Genomic DNA, 25,847 nt, shown 5'->3' with positions numbered 1-25,847 from the left:
TTTATTTCTTATTTTCAAATGTCATATGTGTCTTATTAATTGCATTTTTTTGTACTTAATTGATATAATTATTTTTATAAATTATATTAATTGATATAATTACTTTTAAGAGGAGTAATTCATCAAATTGATATCAAAATTGATAATCTTGCCATTACATTATTATGTCTTTGTAGAAAAAATGTTTATATAATCCGACTTTGTTGCAAGCTCAAAAATTACTCATTATATTAAATGATATTTAAAAATGAATGAGCAATAAATGAAGACATTTAAAATATCTCTACCAATTTATTAAACGCATCGTAAAGTTTAACTTTGCTAACGGACCTTGTAATGAACTATATATATCGCGATAGATAACTTTGACATAAAATTATTTTCCAAATGATTAATCTATCTTACTTTATGGTGGTATTGCACTTCAAATGTGACGTAACTGACAAGATGCTATAGCGATCGCATATTTACATTCTTGTGATTTGTATATTGAATCTTTTTGAAAACTCCGATAATGGTTATTGTTCATTTTTGGCACACTTCCCAAAGCATCTAACCACAGTTGGCTAAAACAGAAAAAAAAATAATTAATAATAATTAACATTGATACAATGTATTATTTTTTACATTTTATTTTTTTACAAAAATCAGTTTGTAAATTATTTTCACTATTATTTTATAATATTTGTTACATATCTATTTACAAAAATAGGGACAATAATTTTTTAAACACAACACTCAAATGTTCACATCGATATTTTTCAAATGCACACATCTTTAGACTATTACGTTGCGAATTTAACAATTATACACACATTTTATTCACTTTATCGATATTAATGTTATAAGGGACATGGCTGTCATGTCTTCGAAAGAAAAACTCTACATGACAATGCGCTGCTCGAACAACTAAAGAGGAGAAGGGATTCTTTGTCGCATCGCGTCTGCGCAAAAATACCATAATCACTGATGGTTTTTTTCCCAGGGAAAATCACTGATAGTTATATTAAACATATAATTTGGTTGTTTTATGTTGCAATCAGAGCGCTTGATAGTTCATAATGCACGAACGATTCACGTAATCCTACACAGAAGATCGTTTAATAATAAGGTAATTTACAAATTATGTCTTTTTGATATTTCCGATTCTTCGTAATATCCTGCATTATCGTCATCATGATGCAGAAAATCTGAGTGCAGTAAGATTGTAATAGCTACTATATAGAGTTCCGATGGTAGTAAGGGGAGCCACATAATCTTTACAAATTTGCGTAGAATTGCAGCAATTGCCAATCGAAATGGATTTCTTTGACAACGAGTACTACGAGCTAACCCGGAATTTAATGGCGTCGATCGGTCTGTGGCCTTACCAGAAGCCAGAACATCGAATTGTTCAAGGGCTCTGCGTATCTTTTATACTCATTCTGGCTGTACTAGTACAGGTGTTTTGACTTGATTCTGATTGAATCTAACGTACTATGTATTCATTTCTTGTTGGCGATTGTAAAAGTGTGCTTCGCAAATTTATCAAAAAAAAAAATATGTAGAGTATTTAAAAGCGCGAGTGTTCTAAACTGCAAAAAAAATATATTTTTTTAGCGAATATTTTTTGTGAATAGTGGATGAGGAAGATATTAATTATGTCAAAAATTGAGTACTGCTGAAAATGGATTATAGAATACTACGGAATTTTTTGTGCGCGCATGATGCAAGAAAAGATATAATTTTTAAAAGATTATATATATTTATTGAAAAAAATATGAGAAGCATCTAAGTTTTACAACGCATATTTGCAGATACATGAATAGCATACGTGACACGTTACATTAGTATATCTAATTTCTGTGCACAAAAGTGATATCTTTTTTATTTGATTTATATAAGAATATTCTGTTTTTTAGTTAACAACATTTGTCACGCACGAATATAGTCTGATGTTATTAATTGAGGTTTTCTCCTTTGTTATTCTTTGTATAATTTATGCTCTGAAATATAATGTTGTGTATTTTAATTCTAACCAAGTAAGTTAGCTGAATTGATTGCAAAAAATTCATTAGAAGCAAGTATCTAGTTAAAATCTTAGACGCTAATTGTTGTATCGTAGGTAAAGAAACTCTTTGATCAAATTCAACGCGATTGGAATTTGATAAAAGACATGGACGAGTTAAAAATAATACAAAAATATGCGTACAAGGCCAGATTTTATACGATGTTTGCTGGATGTAAGTAAAATTAAACACGATTTTATGAATTACTTCCATAACATTTATACACTGAGAAAAAAGTTGTTAACTTGATTAAATGTGTTCAATTAGTTACTATTTTTTAAATGAAATATTTAAGTATTTGAATCAATTATGATATTAAATTTAATATAATATTTGATTTAAATAGTAAAATATTTCAATTAAAAAAATGATAATTAGTTGAATGAATTTAGTCAAGTTAACAACTTTTTTTCTCAATGTATTTCATACATTAAAAAAATGAATTAAAGTAATAAAATTAAAAGTTAAATATCAAAGACAAAACGCATTTAGAGAAATATTTAGAGATAAATTATAAATATTGTATGCAAATAATAAATAATATTAATTATGTTAAATAGCGCGCACTAAGAGTTTAAATTATTTTCAGTGATTGTTTACCCGGGAACATTTGTCTTTCTTTCAGTAATATTTATACCAGATATTCTCGATATTATAATGCCGTTAGATGAACCTCGTCCACGACAATTTCCGATCCACATAGAATTTTTTTTCGATAAAGAAAAATATTTTTATTATATCTCAGTTTTATTTATAATAGCCGCATTTTTGGGTATGACGGTACTCATGGCGACGGAAACTATGTCTATGACAATTATACAGCATGCTTGTGGTCTATTCGAACTCGTTAGGTGATGCAATACAGTTTTTAATACATCCACTACTTAAATTTTTAGCCTTATACTATAAACATTATTTTTTATCATAAAGAAAGAAAAAAAATCTTCACTCAATTACATAAATTTGTACTAAATTATTTTTATTATTTAGTCGATTATATTTTGTAAATTTTTAATGATATAAAAATATAATTGTATTTTTATAGCCACCGTTTAACATGTGCGCTCAATATATATTTATCAAGAACAACATCTTTAAAAACTAAATGCAAATTTTACACTAAATTATTCAACGCTTTTATCACTCATCAACATTGTTTAGAGTAAGTACATTCCGTAATTCGTAATTGTGTTGTGTAATTTAGGATAAAATATAAAATTTTAATAACATAAAATAATATTTGACGTAGCACGATTATATTCGCTATATTTAATTCGCATGTTATTGTTAATTATTGCAGCTATTTACTTACTTATAAAATAAATTATTGTTTTAACTTTTCAAGATTTATCGAAGATATATATGAATTTTCATCATCTTATTTCGTTTTATGTGTATTCGGTGTGGCATCGTTAAGTATTAATATGTTTCGCGTGAGTATTGAAAATGGAGATCAAAATACTATATATAGAATGTCCCGAAATTTATAAACGTCTTTTTAATAGTAATTTCTCTGGCCTGAACATGGAATCGACTTTTCCTAAGCGAAAATGTTGAGAAAGGTCATTATTTTTTCCAAGTTTTCAATTATTTCTATCTTTTTGTAACTACCTGTAAGCCTCAAATTAAAATTTTTTATATCTCTCTCTCTTTCTCTCTTTCTATTCTTTTCTCTATTTAAGTAAATTCCATCTGCAATTAACTGAAGAATAAAGTTTTGTTAATTTTAATTTAATTTCAATAAGTTTGCAAAAAATCCTTCTTTTTCAATTGCTTATAACTGTAATTTGAAAACTATTGGTGCCTCGACTTTTTCACTTAGAAAAAAATTATATTCAACTCAATCAAAGAATTTGCTATTAAAAAGATATCCGATTGTTTCGAGACATGCTGTGTAAACTAAAATATGATATAGATAACTCTAGATACCATTATATTTGTCGATCACAGCTTCTTAATGCAGTCACAATACACAATATATTCGAGGCTATTTTAATCGGTTTATTTGTATACACTCATTTTTGTTATACATTCTGGTTGAATTATTTTGGGCAGGATGTAATCGACCATAGCGAATGGTTTTTTCAACAGATGTGAGTGCATCTTAAACGGTATTCAAATTTGTGCAAGGAAAATATTTTACATACTAGGAGACACATATTTGAATATTGTATAGAAAAATTAATTAATAAATAGATATTTATATATAAGTAATATTTCTTAGACAATATATAATTACGTGTGAGTGATTTCTCTCTGACTAATTTCTTAAATTATTAATCTCTCTATACTCTATGACATATTAATGAATAGATACAATATACGATGGTACACAGCGCCGCTGTACGCTCAGAAATTATTACTCATAGCGTTGCAACGAAGCGCGAAAAGCAGCAAGATTATCATCGGTAGTATATTTGTTGCGTCATTCGAAGGTTTTGCCACGGTAATAATATATATCAACAAACAAATTTACTCTTCTTTGTCTTGCAACATTTATTTTCCTGTTTAATTGCCTTATGAGAATAGGTATAATTTAATAAAGAGGTATAATTTTTTGATGAATAAAGTGAAAAAAAAAAAACGACATTGCATTATTTACTGGAAAAATTTGATAAAAAGTAGCATTTTAACAAAATAAATACAGATCCTACATATATATCTTTTAATTCCATCACACAAGGAATGTTATATAAAAGAAATTTTTTGTTTCAGCTTATTAGTATGTCAATGTCTTATTGTATGGTCATGTATTCGGTTCAAACATAACAATACGTATTTACAACGTAAATGTTATTATCGATACAAAATCGTGTCGAAAGTGTGAGTAGTACTATCAATACTTGATTTTTTAATCCCATTTGTAAAGAATAAAAAAATAAAAATATTATAAACAGCAATATAATTATTTCATGATCTCTATTTTATAAAAATTTTATAATAATCCATGAATTATATATTATAAAAATATTTTTTTAAATAAAACGTGTATGTACGAAAGTAACGATCGCGCGACGATTTAAAAATAATATAAATATAAATCAAGTAAATTAAGAAGATACAAAATTAATACTATATATTTATATAGTAAATATCTAATAAAGTAAATGTGCAAAGCAAATATTTAAATATCTCTTTTATCTGTGTACACATATTAAATAATGTACACATTAAATTTGTATTTTATTAAAAAGGTATGGCGTATCTATGATAATTTAATTTAATAAAATAATTATGATTATTTTTTAATAGTCATGTTACTTTTTATACATTGTATAAGATTTAAAAAATTTATTTTTTTTAATATCACGTGTGATAGAAATTGCCATCACGAATATTTTAAATTATATTCGAAATTTTGGGCGCCCGCATCCGCGCACATACACATACACACATATGTGTCGAAAAATACAATCTCATTCAGCAAAAAATTGAAAGCACCTAACATTTGACCGTCAAAGAATGATAGAATAATAGTGACTGTTGTGATAAATTCTGTTCTTGTAAAAACAATCGGTGGCTTCATGAACAAAGAAATGTGACATAGGCATCAAATTACGTTGCGTCTGCGTCATAAAAATACATATTTTTAAATTATTTGTGCCTTACGGCTGTCGAAGTTGAATAACATATAATTTAGTTAATTGTTATTTATTTATGTATGCTGTGTTTTGGAAGCACTCTCTTACGATCGTCTTTCCAATGTCTCCTTTTTTTTCGTTAAATGTATGTACACAGAAATTGAAAAATATTCGTTCCATTATCCGATAATACCAACTATTATCTTGATAAGGCAATACATAGATGATACGGAGAAATTATTAAATGTAATGGGATAAATAATTGAGAGAGGGGTAAAGAGGAGGGAGCGCTATAAGGACATCCTCCGCGCATGCAAATGTATTTCAGCTCTTCACGAGAATGGATGTATACGACGATCGATTTTACGGGATTACTCGACGTTTGATGATTTCTCTGGGTCTCTGGCCTTATCAGAATCCAAGATACAGGAAGCTTCTCTCGGTATTTGTATCGATTGTTTATGTGCAAGGTCTGATATTTCAGGTAAAGTGCAATAGGTAAAACAAAACTTACATTGCTCATTTTATAGCGTATATTATTCTATTCTAATTGCGGGGGGCAATACATCATGTGATTATTTTAAATAAAAAGTGTGGTGAGATGCATATTTAAATTCCGTATATACATATAAAATAAAATTTCCATATATTATCTTACTAATCAGCTTTCGTTCGTATGCACATAAATAATTTGGTTTATAGTACACGACTTTTATCACGCATAAGTTCAGTGTGAAATTGTTCATTGAGATGATGTCTTTCAATACTCTGTTAATCCTCTTCATCATAAAGTATAACACAGTATACCTGAATTCTGCAAACGTAAGTGAAGATTTGTGAAAGTTGTGAAGATTTACAATCGTTTCAACAAAATTTACAAATATTATTGTTATTATTTTAATCGTGAGTACGAATATGATCTATATGCGAATAAAAAGGATTTTTATTTTAAATAAATCACTTTACCTGTGACAATACCAATATCGACGTTTTATCAATCAATGATCGTAAGGAAAGATATTTTCACTTGTAGTTTATATTATCGCGGGTAAAACTCTTGTTGGAACAAATTAGTTATGACTGTATCGCCATAACGGATACCCAAGAGATTGCAATAATACAAAAATATGCTTCTAGAGGGAGACAATATACTCTTTATTCCGGATGTTAGTAAGATAACATTTGCATTCATACTTTGATGAGCCATTTTTTTTTGTTTTTTTTTCTTTTTACGAAATTAATCATGTGTATAATTTAAAAATTCGTTCAAAATGCAATAAACTTGTGGGCGAAGCAAAGTGCTATTTCTCTTTTTTAATTCTTTCAGTGCTCATTTATATAGCCACAGCTCTTTTTATTCTAACATTATTTATACCCGATATTCTCAATCTTGTGATGCCCATGGACAAACCCCGTCCCCGGCTTTTACCTACACCGGTCGAATGCTTTATCGATGAGCAAAGATACTTTTATGCAATAGTATCTGACATGACAATAATTGCAATGGTAGGCATGACTACGTTTATAGCCACTGAAACGATGTTCATGATATTTATACAACATGCTTGTGGATTGTTCGCGATTGCAAGGTAAATGACCGTCCAAAAACAAAACGCGTTTAATAATTCTCTTTCTAGGGAAAAAAATAACTGTACAAAACATTTGAGTAACAATTTTTTTCTCTTAGATACATATTTATATTTTATTTATATTCAAACATTCTTTACATATTGATTGAGATCTGATGATCTCATTCTTTATATTTAATCCTTAAATTGAAAAATGTTATTTGCTAAGTCTGAATGATAATTTAGTTTTTTTTTTAATTATGATAAGTATATGATTATTTTTAAAAATATTTCTTAATTATATATACACACACAGTTTTGATTTTTTGATTTATGGATTAATAATATTCTATCAAAACACACATACAACAGATATGTATTATATGCATGTATTATAGATATACATATTCTAAAAATACTTTATTACTGCTTGAACAATATTTTATTTAAAACGATATATTAAATATTTACAGTTATCGTATAACTCAGGCATTCGACAATTGCAAAGATAATTCTGTTATTAGCGCAAAATTATCACATGCCGTAAAAATCCATAGGCGATCTTTACAGTACGTAACTTGATAATATTTAAAAAAAAATTATCAACAAAAATTTGAAAATATGTATATGGTTGATTTTCAACGAATATAATTTTGGTATTCCGTAATTTAGTCCCGAAATTAAATGTCAAAACTTCGAAACCATGAGGAATTGATAAATGAAGAAGAACATCCTTTAGAGATTCGCTCGGTTTTTGCTTTGTTTGGAAGGAAATTGCAAAAAAAGAAATAAAAATAAATTTTCACTAGGAAACTTAAAACAATACTAAAGTTATTAGATTTATCAAAAAGTACCATGAGATAAAAGTTGTAAAGATGGAATTAAGAAAAGAAAGTGAATTAAAAAAAAAAAAAAAAATACAATAATTTCGCGCTGTCGCGTATTTATTTACAATTCTCTAATTTTATTTCAGGAAAATTTTAACTCATTCTCTTTTTTTTAATTTTATGCTTTATAACTTTTTTTATTTCATGATATTTTTTGATACTTAAATTTAATAATTTTAGTGTCGTTTTAAGTTTTTTGGTGAAAATTATTTTCTTTCTTTTTTTGCGATTTTTTTTTATTACGAAGCAAAAAGAAGCAAATCTCTATGAGATTTTTTATCTTATCTATCGATCCTCCACATGTTCCCAAAGCTTTACATTTAATTTTGGAACATCCTGTATATCGTTATTTCTTTCTAATATATGTATATTTTCAAATAGAATAACAATGCAATTTTATTTTATGAATTGTTACACATTTGGGCATCATTATTTTTAATATTTAAGATTTATTGAATTTATGAATTCCTGTTTCGCTGTATCCTATATGGTTCTCGTAATAGTTGGTGTGATATCGCTAAGTATCAATATGTTACGAGTAAGTATTATTTTCCTTAATCATCTAATTCTCTTTTCTCACGCTGAAATATATTTGTATTAAAAATGCCGAAATAAATATTTTAAGAATGTTTTATATTAAATATATATTATAATATAAGTTTTTATTAATAATAATATATATATATATATATAAACAATTCAATTCTATTTGAATTATTTAATCAGTACTTACTATTTTTTATTTAATTTGTGCTAACATTTTTTTTCGTTAAATGTAGAGAAATTCACATCATAAAATAAATGTTTGTAGAAGCTTATTAAACCATAATTTTATGCAAATTTAATTTGATTTACGTAGGGATATTACATTAAATATGAAAACATTAAATTGTACAAATGGATGCATAAAATGTGCTTGCACTCAGCCTTTACCGATGCACATGAAAGGAAAGACATAATGGGCATGGACACCATTTATGCATCTGTTTATATACAGTTCGGGAAATGCAGTTTTCGATTTGTTTTAGTTGTTCCAAGCACTTGAGAATAATATATTCGGTGAGATATTGGCATCCGGTGTATATGTTTTATGTCATTTTTGCTACATGTTTTGGGTGAATTATTTTGGACAGTATCTATCCGATCATAGTGAAAGTATTTTTGAAGAAACGTAAGTATCCTGTAAAAATATGAAGTACTTTAAAGTTAAATTGATAAATGAGGAATAAATCATAACTCAAATATTAATTATGTTTGTATTAAATATTAATATGAGCTTTTTATAATTGTAATAACGATGTTTTATTTTAATGGTATTTACATATCTTACAAAAATATTAATTGGCATTGAATGATGTATTTATGGAGGAAATTAATAATTACAGATTTACATTGAGAAGAAATATCATTATTACATCTATAATATATTTCTATAGAAAATTAATATAAAATTAATAAAATATACACAAAATAATTAAATAATCCATTTTTATTCAACTCTATAGATATAGCGCACAATGGTATATGGCTCCTCTACGTATTCGAAAATTAATACTTATTATAATGCAAAGGTCAACGAAGATTTTTACGTTTAATGTATTTAGCAGTATATTAATAGCATCGATGGAAGATTTTGCTTCGGTAACAACTTTGTAACAAATCATATCATAATAGGAAAAGAATGATGAATACTATTTTTCAGATTGTTAGTCTATCAGTGTCTTACTTTACGGTGTTGTACTCATTCCGGATGTGATGCAGTCAATGACGAAAGGAGATACGATAGCAATGACATCAGAAATTTACACTATTTATTGTAAACTGATTTCAAACCGAATTTTTACAAGTTTGAACAATGCTATGTTAAATTGTATTTGACACACTTAATCAAAACATCTAATTATTTAGTTAGAATATAAATTATTAATAGCTAGAATATAAATATAAATTAATAGATACGACTATTGTAACGAGACACGTTCCAACTTTTTAATTTCGATAAATTATATTAAATCGCAATATGAATATTTTAATTACAATACAAAATAGCTGAGCCTATATAAAAATCAGTATTTAAATATCTCTTTATTATTATTAAACGAAAAAAAAAACATAGATATTTATTCACGGATGTTTCAAAGTATTTGCTATAAACTCATAGTAACTGCAAAACAACTGATAAAATATCATATTTCACGCCACGTTTTCTTTTGTGTAGATATAAAAAAATTATGCGTAAATTTTATAATGTGAAAAAGAAAAGGACGCGATATTTCCAAGAGTAATTTATTTAATTATCTTATCTACTGCTATATCCTACGGCAATACACTATCACACCTTTACTATTTCATCCATTTCATTCCCCTTTATAACCGATTTTCGTATTTTTTTCATTACATTGCAATAATATCATGCATAATGAAACAATTGCAATCATCTTATTTCTCTCTTGCGTGCTAACAAAAAAAGATCACCAGTTGTGTCGCAGAGATGGACTTCGGTGGTAGTCGATATTATACTCTTAATCGAATGATGTTATCATTTGTTGGGTTATGGCCGTATCAAAAGGCATGGCCTATTCGAATCCAAAGATTCTCTTGTATGACTTGTGTTATATCTTGGATAATAGTTCAGGTATCATTACATTTTGATTTCTGATGAAAAAGAATTCAACAACTCATATGAGTTATATTATAATTTTTTTTTTTATTTTACTTTCTTTTATTTATTGCATAAGATATTATATATCTTATATAGAGGAACATAATTCTAGTTACTCACATTTACAACATTCGAATACAACTTGGATCTTTTCCTTCAAATTTTAACGTACACGCTTCCTTGTTTGATTGGCATTCTAAAATATGTTACGTGTTGCGTAAAAATAGAATCGGTAAGTCATTGTTTGTAATATTATTTTTAATATATCTTTAATCTACTCGTAAACTTGTTAAGTTTTTAGAAAATCATAAATATAAAATTATTATAAAATACATTATAGAGATTGTATAACAAACTATATTAATCTATTTATAATGAGTAAGAGAAAGAGAATGAGAATTTATATATATCTCTACACAGTAATGAATAATGAAACTTATAAAGTAAAATTATGAAGTAATATAATTATGTCATTATAAAAAAATTTTATTTTTTATTTTTTTTAATATTATAAAACAAATATATATATTGAAATAAAAAAAATATATAATACATTTTCTTTAAGCAAATAAAGTGATATGCGTAACATAAAATAAACGAATCCTTAATCTAATTGTTAAGCGGATGTGTGAAGTCTATATAATGTGATACCTGATAATATGATATATAGTTTTGTTAAGAGTTTAAATGAAAAATTTTGAAAATTATGAGTTTTGATTTAAAATATTGAAGTTCTGAATTACGTTCGATAAGACAAATACATTTTTGATCTCAAAACTCATTTAATTAATTGATTTTCAAAATTTTTTATAAAACTATATTAATTTTAAAAATTCGATAATTCGGTAACTATAATAGCTAGGACCATGCGGTTTTCGCGATTATATTTTCGTCTTATCGAATGTAATTCAGAACTCCAATATTTTCAATCGTGATCTCTAAAATATCTCTGATATTTGAAGTAAATTGTTTAAATTAAAAATTCTTGCAGAGAAGTATCAGGAACTATATAGCTATTCAAAAAAAAAACATTAAAACTATTTTATTTTGATGTCAAAAATGAAGTTGACATTCCCATTTTTCAAATTCTACTTTCACTTTTATAATGGACACTTTTTAAACAGAACTTTTTTTTTAAATTACCAAGAACTTTTTCTTTTCTAAATATATAACTAAAAATTCTTAACATATAATATTGTAGCATAGGAATGCCAACTTTACACACTCATTTTAAGCATAATATATCGTCGTATAATATATAAAAATATAATGCATTGTATACAATTATAGATGAGAAAATTGATGGATATGATAAAGTACGACTGGAATACACTAAAAAGTAGAATGGAATATGAAATAATTCAGAGATATGCTTATATGGGAGCATTTTACACACAGCTATTTGCACGTAAGATAGTAAAACTTTATTATACTATTTCGCAAAACTTGATGAATTTTAAATTTACTTAGCCGAAAACTATTAAATTGTCGGAACTTATATCATAATTTTCTAGAAATTTAATTGTTTTAGAAAATAATTTAAGATATCTGTTTTTTCTGGTTACATGTGTTAGGATTGCTCTGTTTAATTTGCTCAATTGTTTCTCTTACTATCTTTGTTTTACTTACCATTTTACTTTTCATCTTATTATTACATCGAACGATATTAATTTCCTATTATTAATTACAGTACTTGCCTATATTTCTCCGTTATTGATTGCCTTTATACATTTTATACCTGATCTTCTTGATCTTGTGGCGCCACTTAATCAATCTCGTCCACATCAATTGCTAATTTTATCTGAATATTTTGTTAATAGCGATGAATATTTTTATCTTATTCTTCTGCATATGATCGTGTGTCTTTTTATACTTTTGACTATATTAATGTCTACCACATCTATATATGTAGCATACATACAGCACGTATGTGGGATGTTTGAAATAGCTAGGTAAGAAATATTGAAACCAGACAAAAACTAATACAAGTTTTGTGTATTTGAATTTTTTACTTTGCCGCTATAAATATATAACTAAACAAATAACTTGCTTCTTAATAATTTTGTTAATTTTGCTTTAAAAAGAAAAATTTAGATTTAATGGCAACATATTTAATATTAAAAATTAAAAATATGTAATAAATTGTATTTTCTGATTGAAATTTTGCTTATGAGATTAGTTTCACTTTATCAAAAGAAACTGTAACAATAGGAAGTAGTATATTTTTGAGACATTTTACATTTAATTTTATATTTTTATATTTAATATTAATATATACATTAATAGTTGCGTTCTCAAAATTGTTTTGAATTTTACAATACATCAATTAATTGTAATATTAATTATGTCACATTCAATGATGAACTATCTTTCAATTATATAATGTATTATTTTAGCTATCGTATAGAACATGCTTTGGACGATTATGAAAAAGAAAATTTGATATCTACAAAATGTTGCATAGCTTGCTCCAAAATAATCGATGCCATCGACATTCACAGACGAGCCATCGAGTTGGTAGTTTCTCATCGCATAATTCAAGATTTAAGTGTCATTTATACGTTTCATCAAATTTAAACATGTGTGGTAATTTTCCCGCGATTCATCTCTCGTGATGTTCATTTTATTTTACTTCGAACATAGCTAAGAAATAAATTAAATATTGAAGAATCCATATGTAACGCATTTTCTCATTGTTAAAGGTTTTTCGAATTAATGAAGGATACTTTTGTAATAATGTATTTTTTTCTACTTTTACTCGGTGTGGCATCTTTAACTGTTAATCTGTATCATGTAAGTAATATTCTCTCATTTCACTAAATTCTTTTTGTGTATGTATGATGATAATTGCTATTAATAATAAAATAAATTTAAAATAATATGAAATACACATACATACACACACACACATATTTTATAAATATATATATAAGTTTAATTTTTTGTTGATATTATGATATATAAGCAGATGCGTATTCAACAAAACATCTTTTTTTACATGTGCATTTTTTATCCTTTCTTTAGGCGGTAATAACACAGGGACTTGTTGAAGTTTTAACTCCCATAGGAAATGTTTGTATTCATTTGTTTTATTTTTTTTGTGTTAATTATTTGGGACAAAAGGTGTTGGATCACAGCAATAATTTTTTATCAAGAATGTAAGCTACTAAAATCAGTCTATGATCAATATAATTGAGTATCGTACTATACATTCAGTTTATTTTGCATTGAATATAAATATATTAATATTTTATTATTTAAAATGTATATTTGCACTGCACACAAACATATTTTTTATTGAATAAAAAAATATATTTGTGTTGTTATATGTATCATTATAATATGATTATAATTTTAATTGTAATTTTTATAATTCTAATTTCATAAACATATACATATAAAAAAATATTAGTATATTATTATTAATATTTTTAGATATAATTGCAAGTGGTATATGACGCCGTTGCATGTGCGGAAATTAATATTGTTTATAATGCAAAGGAGTTCGAAAAATTGTATGCTACTCGTAGGTGGCATCTATATTGTGTCGTTAGAAGGTTTTGCAATGGTAATTCTTTTTAGCATTATTTTTCACACAAATGATATTTTCTCTATTGATGATCTCCTTGTTCTAGACTATGAGCACATCCATGTCTTACTTTATGGTCATTTATTCAACACGATGATGTTCTAAATGAGAATTCGTCACAATCAGTGTATTGTGCAGGGATAAATTTTAATTGTGACACACGATACGGATTCAAAACTCTTAGTCTTTATAATATTCCACATAATTACGAGACATCACGAAATATATTGCTATTTTCTATATATTAAATTATATAAATGTTTCAATCACTTTAATTTTTATTTCCAAAGTGCGCCAAGTTTTATAATCGAGTATATATTTTAAATATATTGATATATAATTTTGTAAGTGTCAATGTTTGCAATAAATAGAAAGCCATCTCTATATGACTCACGAATAAGTTCATGAAATGTCTCTCTACGATAAACAAGACGAATAGTTCGACTAATAGTCGGACGAAATCGAATGCAGCAACTGCGCTTGCGTATGTAACAAGTGAAATGGGAGAAAATACTGTGAGAAATAATTGGATAAAAGTTCTGGTGTATAGAGTAAAATATCGCATAATTTACATAATTGCCCAGCGACTTCTCTTATTGTATTGCGGAAGTCTTTATTTTTCTCACTCTTTTTCTAGTCTTTACACAATTGAACATTAATTGTGAAATTAGATAATGTTTAAAATTGTAGAGGGAAATTTTTCAAGAAAAGTGTCTCTAATGACAGGTTCTACTGAATATTGCTGAAACAAAGGATGCCGGAGCGTCTTATGTACAGTCGCGCGATAAACTTTGAAGAGAGATGGATTTCCTTGGGTATCGATATTATAAATTGTATCGATTTTCCTTATTATCACTTAGTTTGTGGCCATATAGCAAATCATTCCTTAAACAAATCCATGCGTTTTTCTGTATCTTTCTGCTTATATCTTCAACAGTCACTCAGGTATTTCGTTAAAAAAGAGCTTATATGCTAAATAAGTATAAATAGAATATAATTATATATACGTATTCAATATACGCATATACCTCCTTTCTTCTCTGTAACTTTGAATAAAACATTCTTGATTTATACATACTTGGCATTATCGCATCTCGATTTCTTTCATTTAGGTGCAAGAAATTGATGAAAAAACAATACAAATATAAAACGAGCATTAATAGTATATTCTGAATAATATTATTGGATAAAGATATTTTTTGAAAAATTATAGTAAAATGGTAAAAAAAAATAATCAATTAGTCATTTTTAAGGGATTAAAAGTAAAATGTTTAAATGATTAATTTTTTATAATTAAAATGAAAAAGTGCATCTGATACTATTGATCGATGAAAGAAGAAAGAGTTTGATTAGCATGATGACATATAAATTTATTGATTTTAGTTGCTGAAACTATTTACAATGGAATATAATCTTGAACTTGTATTAACTAATCTATCATTTGCTATTCCTTCCATGATTTATATTGTGAAATATTTTGCTTTTTACATACAATCTCAAAAGGTAAGTTATATAAATTGTCACACATGTGAAATAGATTCGCCCACTCATTGTCACAGACGATCTAAATACTTGATAATATTCGTAACACTTTAAATAGATTAGGGAATTAATAGAACAAATCCGAAATGATTGGAATGCACTAAAAGATGAGCAGGAAGTCGAGATAATAAAAAGATACGCCAAGCATGGAAGAAGACATTTATACGTATTCGCGGGTAGGAAATCGGATCGAAATGCACAAATTGTATGGAATAAAAATAATTTTTCAATAACTTTCTTAGTTATAATATAATTTGAAATATTTTGTGATCTCAGGCTTAGCTTATCCCGGAACTATTGTTTTCATTCTACTGCCGCTTTTGCCGGACATTCTCGATGTCGTAGCACCGCTAAACGAATCCCGTACACGGAGTCTTCCGTATTTAGCGGAATACTTTCTTGATCAACAAAAATATTTTTATCCGTTATTATTGCATATAAACTTAACGATTATCGTAGGAGTTATCACTGTTATAAGCACGGAAACTTTGTTCTTTGCATATGTTTATCATATTTGCGGCATGTTCGAAATAACTGGGTAAGACAGATTGTATAATGGCGACTTAAATGACCAAAAATAATCATTCCTGCTATTACATTTATATCTATTTCATTTTTGATGTTATAGTTATCGAATAAAGCATGCCTTGGATGAAAGTATATCACTATTGTCTACATTGAATAGGGAAAACGCAATTCGTACAAAAATAATTCATGCTATAGAAAGTCACCAAAGAGCCATCGAGTTGGTAACTTATACATCGACAGTATTAGTATTACTACAAATAAAAGCACAATTGTATATAAACTTTTATGGATTCGATTTGACTTTATTTTTTTTAATTACTACGCATTCGCATACACACACACACACACACACACACACACACACACACACACATATATATATATATATATTTTATTAATTCTTGTTTCATATATATCTTACAAATTAAAATAGAACTTAATTTTGTATAACGTAAATCTATATAATCTTGTGTATATATTGCGAAATTCATAAATTTAATATTATAAATTATAACATTTTAAGTTTTGTTTTGTTATTACCAGGTTTTATTTTTTTTATCTTTATAATTTCAATTAATTTGTGCCAATTGTGTAGAATTTTATCATAAAGTTTTTGAAATATCTATAAAAATCTATAAAATTATTTATAAAAATTATTTTCTATGAAATGCGCATTATAAAAATTCTTGATTTTTAAAGGTTTTTTGAATACGTGTCGTCTACATTTGCATTATCCTATTTTATTCTAATTATTCTGGGAGTAGCTTCCTTGAGTATCAACTTATTCCGCGTAAGTAAATAATAATAAATTCACATTTTGTACACTGTATGTTAATCACATGTGAACATATATATGTTAATTACAGTACTCTTCCTGTATGTATTTACTTTGATATCAGATTAGTCATAGAGAATTTGAATTTAAAAAACAAGTTTAATTTCTTGTCACATTGCAGCTTTTTCAAATTGCCGTTATTATATCAGATGAAAAGGAAAGCTTAGTATCATTCGTAATATTTGTAGTCGGTCACTTTTACTATATGTTTGTATGTAATTACATGGGACAGAAAATCATAGACAACAGTTCAGGAATTTCTACAAAAACGTAATTATCCATTTAAAAATTTAAACGATCCATCGTTTCTACGCTACATGTAGTATTTCACGTTAAAGCGGTTTGCAATTTATTAGAACTTTATTACATGTATTAATTATATTGAAAATTTGCAAGATAATAATGATGAATTGTTAAAGTTAACGAGTGTATTTTTAATATATATTTAATATTTCCATCAGACGCGTTTGAACTCGCGATAAAAATAACTTTTTATTATACAGAATATATGGAACATTATAAAAACTTTTAGATATGATACGCAGTGGTATACGACGCCTGTGCAAATACAAAAACTACTATTATTCATGATGCAAAAAAGTATGAATTCTTGTAAATTCGTCATGGGCGGCATTTACTCAGTGTCATTGGAAAATTTTACTACGGTAACTTGTTTCGCCAGCTTGATAGTAAACTTTATTTTTAGCTTATCTCAAAATAACGAATTTTTTCAGCTTGCAAGCATGTCACTATCTTACTTCACGGTAATTTATTCCGTGCACCAATGAAACCTGTAAAAGGAACACAGAAACTGTAGTATCCGATAGTGTTTTTGAGAGATGATAATTATCTCAAAACTGAATCGAACTAATTCGAGATGGATGTAAAAAAATCATTTGCATTTAATGGGACAGACTCTTTGTTGTTTTGCAAGTATTATTATATTAATAAATAGCGTCTTTTCTGATTACATAGTAATATATATAGTGCTCACTTTCTCATCATCCAGCCTTATTTCATTCTCGGGTGGATCATTTAAAAATTTCTTTCTCTCCACTAAAAATTTTGTTATATTTGATTTATTTATGGAATAAAGTTTTGAGGGCTACCATTGTTTTTAAATTAATGAATTAATTTGTTTTTAATTATTGAATTAATTTTTGCAAATTTTCTGACCGAAATCAAAAGAGAGATACATTTGATTCTTAAAATAAATATTAAACTTAATAATTCTTTTTACATGGAATAGATGGAGAATTGATAATTTATTTCAGCTATTATTTAAAGGAAAAATTAAGTACTTTTGCGTGTAAAAATATATTGATAATTATATTGTCAATATTAGCTGATTGCAATAGAGTCTACAGACATATATCATAATCAACTATTACTTCGAAAATCTACATATAAGAAATAGAAGATAAAATTAAACGGTGAAAATCAATACAACCTGAACTCTGAAAATCAGCTGACAGAGTTAAACGCGCGAATTTTCTGCGATATCGACTTTAATTGTTTATAATTAAAAAAATCTTTGTATCAGAATATTTTAATTAATTTACAGAAATATGCGGTAATTGTGGAATCCTTCTCACTTATATATATTAACTTATAAAGAAAATTAATATTTATACAATTGTTAATTGTGCGATTATAGTAAAAATGATTACACACGTATATGTATATCTCTTTTTTCGAAACGAATAAAGCGCACTTTGCTTTGTTTTACATGATCATCAATGATTTTGTAAAGTCTTGCAGATAAAAGAAGTTATAAGAAATGATGCTGCTCTGAAGACGAATTAAACGTGAATGTGACGTGTATGAACGGCATAGACGTTTTGCTTGCTACTGCGCTTGCGTTAGTTTAAAGGGGGAAAAAAATATCGCTATGTTGAACACTTTAGACTATGGAATACGTAATTAGATGATTGCTTGATTTGTTTCACAGTGGACTTACATGCTAAGGAAACTCGAGAAAATAAGAGGACAAAAATGTTATATCTCTTTTTAATAGAGCAGAGAAATATAGTCGAATAATAACTGCAATCCTATAGCAACCTTTAAAAATTAAAACAATAAATAACACAATAGGTTAAGAATGATCAAAACTCATAGAGAATGGCGATTGAATAAATATATTTCGACGATTTCGTTTGAACGAATATGAACTTTATAGGACGTCGCTATTACAATATATATCGAATCCTCTTGTCCTCGGTTGGTTTATGGCCATATCAGAATTCTAGGATGAAGAAAATTCAAATTATTATTTCTTCCATTATTCTTGTGTCCTCTATCATAATACAGGTAAATAATTTTTATATGTAATACATGTAAATAATTATGGTATTTAAGTTTATTGTTTGTATTATATATTTCTTAACTTTATTATATGATAGATATTAATTAATTAAAATCAGTAAAGCTTGTAGAACAAATATATAATTCTATAAATACGTAATTCATTTTTTAAAATAATTTTATTAATATCTAACAAATAATTAAAAAGTTGAAATAATATAAGCAAAATGTATAAAAAATATGATTAAATGGGCATAAAAATTATTGTAATAAAATATATTTATCAATATAAAATATTTTCTATTCTATTTAATATAAAATTAATAATAGTTATTATTAAATAATAAGCAATATATTTTACAACTTACAATTAAATTTAAGTATTATTTTTAAATGTATGATTAATATAATTTAAATAGAAAACATTTATAAAAATTAATTATACTTAAATCATGTATATAAATATCAATTCTATTTATTTATTTATTTATTTTTTTTGTTTTTGTTTTATTAGTAGCAACATTTTTTCTCTCTTTCTTCAAATAATCATGTGCGCGCACACACACACAAATTAATAATTTTATTCAATTTGAAGTGAACAAAACTTATTTTCAGTTCATGAAATTTGTTACAACTGAGTACAGTTTGGATCTCCTACTCAAGGTTTTGTCATTCGCAACACCTTGTGTGGTGTTTGTTTTAAAATATGTTTCTTTTTGCATGGGTACCGAAATAGTAAGCCAATACTAGTTATATATTAAAACTCACCAAATAGTTACAAAACAAAATAGTTTGCATAGTATATCTTTCATCTCCGCTATAAATGCTAACATTTTGCGCGTGCGCGCGCACACACACACATACATATATTTGATTAAATTAATACAGTTTGAAAAATAGGTGAAGGATCTCATGAAAAATGTTATAAGTGATTGGAATTTATTAAAAACCGAGGTCGAGCTTGAAATTATAAAAAAATATTCCGATTTTGGACGACTATATACGATATTCTTCGCACGTGAGAAATAATTTTGTTACTTGTGGCATTTGTACTTAATATTTGCTGAGCGCATTTATTCAACCATTATTTAATCATTTAAGATATGTATATGTATATGCGTATATAGTTGATTACGAAAAAATTATTTTTTCGTACTCTTTTAGTGGCTGCATATTCTGCTTTGTTTGTTTATATATTGATTCAATTTACGCCAGATTTTCTTGACATCGTAGCACCACGGAACGAATCACGGTTACATAACATACAATTAACTGCAGAATATTTTGCTGACCAACAGGAATACTATCTTCCAATTTTATTGCATATTAACATAATAGCTCTCATAGGATTCACCACTATGATTTCCACCGAGTCTTTATTCGCGGCGTACATCCAGCATGCTATAGGAATGTTTGAAATCGCCAGGTAAATATTGAATAAAATTAAATTAATTGAATTGTATTAAATTATTTTTTTACGGCAAGATTGTTTTTATATTCAATATTATATATGCATTAATCAAAAATTAAATAATAAGAACGTTTTAAAGTGGTTTTATTTATTATAATATTTGTCATTTTGCAATATATTTCTACATTAGACGTAAGATTAACTTAATTTAATTTTTATACGATAGAAAATAATTGGTTATGTGACATGATTCTTATAATTAGTTACAGAATTGAACATGCATTTGACGAAATATTGAGTTTAAATATATCGCAAAAAAATTGCTCATATTGTACAAAAATTATAAGTGCTATAAATATTCACAACAGAGCTATCAAGTTGGTATCTCATTTGTATTTGTTTTGCCATCAAATTTTTTAATTTATATTATTTTTGCAAACATATATTTAACTAATTAAATGTATCTCATATATTGCAATTAATATTAATTTCAACTATCAAGGAATAAGAGCTAAAAATATAAATTATTTTTATGAATCAATATATACGTATTATTAAAAAGTCAATATAGTTTATATTCTTAAAGTGTTTGTTTGTTCAAGATTTACCGAATGTTTAAGATCCGGTTTTGCTACTTCATATTTTTTTCTAGTTTGCTTGGGAATTATTTCTTTAACTGTTAATTTAGTCCGCGTAAGTTTCTTGTCCTACATAATTTGTAGAAATCCAATTATGATTGTATAAACTATAAACTACAGTTTTGGATTTCTATCACAGCTCTTTTTAATCACACAATATCTAGACGATGTAGAAGAATGTATTATCGCAGCGTTATTCGTTTTTGGTCATATTTATTATATATTTTTGGGCAACTACACCGGCCAAAGATTAATAGATCATAGCACAGATGTATTTCGCAGAACGTGAGTATTTTATCAAATAATCCATAATCTCCCTTTGGTTGTCAAATATTAAATTAATTTCAGATGCACTCTGATAACGATGTAAAGATTTGTGATGTGTGTCATCATAAATATTCTAAAAATAATTTTTTGTTATATGATTGGAAGATAAAAATACTATTTTTAGCGATTTAAAAATAAAAATTAAAGTTAAAATTAAAAGAGTATGCGATGTGAGCTCTCCAGTTTTAACATACAAATTAGTTCACTTACGTATTTTAATAACTATGTGAAAACTATTCGTTTATAGATATGTTTCCCAATGGTATGTCGCTCCTCCACACGCGCAAAAGTTATTATTGTTCATGATGCAACAAAGCATCAAAGGTAGTACCATGTCCGTGGGGGGTTTATTTGTTCCATCGTTGGAAGGTTTTGCGACGGTAATCAGCCACTTTAACTTGTTGCGAATTTGATTTATTCTCTCTCACATATATACACAAAATAAGTCTCTTATTTCAGATTACCAGTATGTCGATCTCATATTTTACAGTAATTCGTTCCGTTTAATCAGACAGAAGATTTATAGACGCATGTTAGTTATATGCACAATACACAGCACATGCCTTAAATCAAATACTTTATAGCCTTTAAGGCATATTTCGTTTATGAAACAATAATAATAATAAATGCAAATCTTTAAAAAAAATCGTATTAATTTATAAATATTATAAATCAAATAGATAAGTTGCTAGTGAACGTTTTAATGCTTATTATTGATTATCTTTATCTAAATTTGCTCGTGGATATATGTATATATGTATATATATATATATATATATATATATATATATATATATATATATATCGTGCGTACTGCATCTTGTATGCGTATATATGTAGTGCTCGCGATGTTGAAAAGCGTGAAAAAGCGGCATCTTCCAGCAGTATATTTATTACATCAGGCGAAGTAGTGTAAATACACTGATAATCCGATATAACTTTGAGCAACGATGCGAGGTGAACACTTTATGTTGCAGCTTACTTGCTTGTCGCTGTCTTACTTCATGGTAATTTATTCTGCGCATTGATAGTGTGCAGCATCATAAAGAAAATTGTAACTAATTTGCATAAATTTAACGCGAAAGCGATCAACAGTAGCTCTGTTTTGATATAATAGATGTAATTAACGCCATTCATTTGAAGCTTAGTCGATATTATTACGTTATCCTAATATCGTATGTACATCATGAAGAGAAAAAGAAGAAAAGAGAGCGAGCAGTTTTATTAATATTAATAAAATAAAATAAACAAAATATATTACTATATATGAAATGTACATTAAACAATTAAATTCTCTGTAGCAGTTTATATAGCATTAATATTTAAATCGCTTAAATAGAGAGATAACAAATGATTTATTTGAACATATTAAATTATTGAATTATCTAATTATTGTATTGATATAATGTACTATAAAAACAGTGCATAATATGTTATACATATATAAAAATTACAGACACATAAGATTTTGCATATCTTTAGAATAGATTTATATTTATTAAGATGTAAATGAAAAATTATGCTTTATTAAGATGTAAATTAAAAATGAGAGATAAAGAATTATTTCTTATATTATTAGAAATCATTAAAAAGATTGCGATTCTATCCATTTATAAACAAATGTTATTAGATTTCTCTTGAAGAAATATTATCAAAATATTACGTATTTAAAGAATATTTAAAAAATGAGAACTAGGGTACTTCACTTTACGAAGGATTGAGATAAATTGAAGAATTACAACCACTAGCTGCGCCTGCGTCACTTTACGTGAGAGAAAAACAAACATCACCTCCGCAAATTTAAATATTAAAGAAAATGTATGATTACGTACAATTACGTACGATTACCGACAATTTATTTTCGCGTTTATTTTCTCCAACGACGTCAATTTAGAAAATTATTTAATTTTTATGTCTCTTATATCAATTATTTTGACATTGTTTCTTGAAAAAAGGTTATAGAATATATTGCTATAAGGCTATAGAATATATTGTTATAAGACAATAGAATAAATTGCTTCTAAAACATTCGGAAAAAAAGAAGAGCGAGGAAGAATCTTTATTATATGAATGTAGTCAGGTTTTCATCAGACTGCGAGATGGAGTTCATTGGTGAACGATATTATAAGCTCAACAAAATTCTTTTGAATGGTCTCGGCTTATGGCCATCTAAGACAACAGGGCGTATAAAACTTGAGCCTATAATCTTCTTTGTTCTATGCTTCTCCTTTTTATTTGTCCAAGTATTTCTATCTTCTTTATACAAAATTTCTTTATTTTAGTATAAGTAATACACGCAAAAAAAAAAATAAAATTTCTATATCTGAATCTATTACGAATTGTTTTATGAATCTATTGAAAATTATTATTTGCAGTTTTGTGCATTGATAACTTCAGAATGTAATATGGATCTAATTCTCAGCGTTCTCTCTCATATGTTTCCTACTCTTATGTATATCGTCAAATACTATGCTTATTATTTTAATGCTGAAAAAGTAAGTTAGTATTACACACATTTATTTAATTCTCTTATAACAAAGAAATTATTTTTTTTTAATTAATTAGTGTATTTTTAAGTAATAAAAGTGATGATTTAAATTCTTTCTTAATTATGTATATAATTAAAATCTTTGAAAAACTCTATAATTAATAATACAATAATATTAAACTTTTTTTATATTGCTCTATTATGTTATACAGATATATTTTTTTTCTAAAAATATTAAAATAAAACTGTTAGAAGTTTATTAAATAAATTATAACAATTTGCATTCATCAATGTATCAAATATAAAAAATTGATTATATTATTTAATTACTATTTAACAATATATGTGTACATAATGTATTACATTCTCCTACATATTATTCCAAAGAATAAATTTTAATAAATATTATATAGATCAAGTTAATGATGGATAAAGTACAAAGTGACTGGAACATATTAAATGACAAGAAGGAAATCGAGATAATTGAGAAATATGCTCATAGAATAAATGTTTATACGATCTTTCTTACGCGTAAGCAAAGGAAAGATATTTATGACTTTTTGTTGTAAATTATTTGATTTAAAATTTATATAAAAAGCTTATCTAAAAGATTACATTATTTTTTAACATTTTATAGTATTCGTCTGTATCTCCTTGATTGTCTTTATCTTTATTGAATTTTCGCCTATTATATTCGATATTCTTATGCCGTTGAACGAAACTCGACCACGTAACATGCACGTGCAGGCAGAATATTTTGTCGATTCCGAAAAATATTTCCTTTTTATGGTGTTACACGAGATTATTGCATGTATCGCAGGATTTATCACGATTCTTGCTACCGGAACGATAAGTATGGCTTACGTACAACATGGTTGTGGGATGTTAAAGATTGTTAGGTGAGAAAAATCTAGGATCACTCTATTATATTAATGTATAATTCATAATGAAAAAAAAATTAATAGATTTCGAATACAACATGTATTGGGAAAGAATATGATGCTAAAACATTCTAATTTTCGGAGCGAACGAATAATATGCGATAGAATAATTCACGCCGTAGATTTACATCGAAGAATTATAAAGTGTGTAATGGATTGAAACTTTAACAATACACATTACAAGATGCAAAAAATAACCGAAAGTACAATATAACTGTAGACTGATGTTTATTTGGATATTTACAACATGGATTAAGTATCACATCTTATAATCGCGTATTTGCTTATCGAATTCTTTATATGTCAGTCATTGAATATAAGAGAAAAATGTAAGAAAGTACACAGCCGTTTTCTTTCATCGAAAATTGAACAGGTCGTAAACAAACACGTGATTTTTTTATTATAATATAAAGGTGACTTTTTTAAATGAATATTACAAGTTTCACAAAACATTCTTTTGTCGTATTTTTGAAAATAATTGTAGAGATATGTTTCTTT

General features: G+C 26.5%; 7 protein-coding genes across 7 annotated transcripts; all 7 read left to right on the top strand.

Moving 5' to 3' along the window:
• Window positions 1-572: 572 nt before the first annotated feature.
• On the top strand, window positions 573-2,248 carry LOC126859058 (uncharacterized). Its single transcript, XM_050609970.1, has 3 exons — window positions 573-1,442; window positions 1,902-2,021; window positions 2,105-2,248. The coding sequence occupies exons 1-3, from the start codon at window positions 1,299-1,301 to the stop codon at window positions 2,228-2,230; spliced, it is 390 nt and encodes a 129-aa protein (XP_050465927.1). The 5' UTR covers window positions 573-1,298; the 3' UTR covers window positions 2,231-2,248.
• Window positions 2,249-2,415: 167 nt separating this feature from the next.
• Window positions 2,416-4,817, top strand: LOC126856919 (uncharacterized). Its single transcript, XM_050605941.1, has 7 exons — window positions 2,416-2,425; window positions 2,638-2,899; window positions 3,094-3,210; window positions 3,394-3,481; window positions 3,999-4,141; window positions 4,362-4,494; window positions 4,764-4,817. The coding sequence occupies exons 1-7, from the start codon at window positions 2,416-2,418 to the stop codon at window positions 4,815-4,817; spliced, it is 807 nt and encodes a 268-aa protein (XP_050461898.1).
• A 1,053-nt stretch (window positions 4,818-5,870) lies between these two features.
• LOC126856914 (uncharacterized) lies at window positions 5,871-10,031 on the top strand. Its single transcript, XM_050605927.1, has 8 exons — window positions 5,871-6,113; window positions 6,332-6,451; window positions 6,663-6,795; window positions 6,957-7,218; window positions 8,532-8,622; window positions 9,113-9,255; window positions 9,590-9,725; window positions 9,787-10,031. The coding sequence occupies exons 1-8, from the start codon at window positions 5,970-5,972 to the stop codon at window positions 9,838-9,840; spliced, it is 1,083 nt and encodes a 360-aa protein (XP_050461884.1). The 5' UTR covers window positions 5,871-5,969; the 3' UTR covers window positions 9,841-10,031.
• Window positions 10,032-10,549: 518 nt separating this feature from the next.
• On the top strand, window positions 10,550-13,485 carry LOC126859046 (uncharacterized). Its single transcript, XM_050609951.1, has 6 exons — window positions 10,550-10,719; window positions 10,859-10,978; window positions 12,037-12,154; window positions 12,437-12,698; window positions 13,143-13,309; window positions 13,416-13,485. Exons 1-6 carry the CDS (start codon window positions 10,576-10,578, stop codon window positions 13,460-13,462), a joined length of 858 nt encoding a protein of 285 aa, XP_050465908.1. The 5' UTR covers window positions 10,550-10,575; the 3' UTR covers window positions 13,463-13,485.
• A 1,651-nt stretch (window positions 13,486-15,136) lies between these two features.
• LOC126859040 (odorant receptor 13a-like) lies at window positions 15,137-18,107 on the top strand. The gene is made up of 9 exons (XM_050609940.1): window positions 15,137-15,280; window positions 15,719-15,838; window positions 15,936-16,053; window positions 16,154-16,415; window positions 16,506-16,622; window positions 17,105-17,195; window positions 17,362-17,510; window positions 17,773-17,905; window positions 17,975-18,107. The coding sequence occupies exons 1-9, from the start codon at window positions 15,137-15,139 to the stop codon at window positions 18,026-18,028; spliced, it is 1,188 nt and encodes a 395-aa protein (XP_050465897.1). The 3' UTR covers window positions 18,029-18,107.
• Window positions 18,108-20,264: 2,157 nt separating this feature from the next.
• LOC126856908 (uncharacterized) lies at window positions 20,265-22,500 on the top strand. Its single transcript, XM_050605913.1, has 8 exons — window positions 20,265-20,279; window positions 20,445-20,562; window positions 20,709-20,970; window positions 21,219-21,332; window positions 21,558-21,648; window positions 21,733-21,878; window positions 22,168-22,300; window positions 22,380-22,500. The coding sequence occupies exons 1-8, from the start codon at window positions 20,265-20,267 to the stop codon at window positions 22,425-22,427; spliced, it is 927 nt and encodes a 308-aa protein (XP_050461870.1). The 3' UTR covers window positions 22,428-22,500.
• Window positions 22,501-22,870: 370 nt separating this feature from the next.
• LOC126856902 (uncharacterized) lies at window positions 22,871-25,509 on the top strand. The gene is made up of 4 exons (XM_050605900.1): window positions 22,871-22,927; window positions 24,822-24,939; window positions 25,046-25,307; window positions 25,374-25,509. The coding sequence occupies exons 1-4, from the start codon at window positions 22,871-22,873 to the stop codon at window positions 25,507-25,509; spliced, it is 573 nt and encodes a 190-aa protein (XP_050461857.1).
• Window positions 25,510-25,847: the final 338 nt, after the last annotated feature.

The sequence above is a fragment of the Cataglyphis hispanica genome, chromosome 2 (assembly GCF_021464435.1).
Source record: "Cataglyphis hispanica isolate Lineage 1 chromosome 2, ULB_Chis1_1.0, whole genome shotgun sequence".
NCBI classification, from domain to species: Eukaryota; Metazoa; Arthropoda; class Insecta; order Hymenoptera; family Formicidae; genus Cataglyphis; species Cataglyphis hispanica.
The sequence above is the reverse complement of the archived record's forward strand: the minus strand, read 5'-3'. Positions and strand labels throughout refer to the sequence as shown.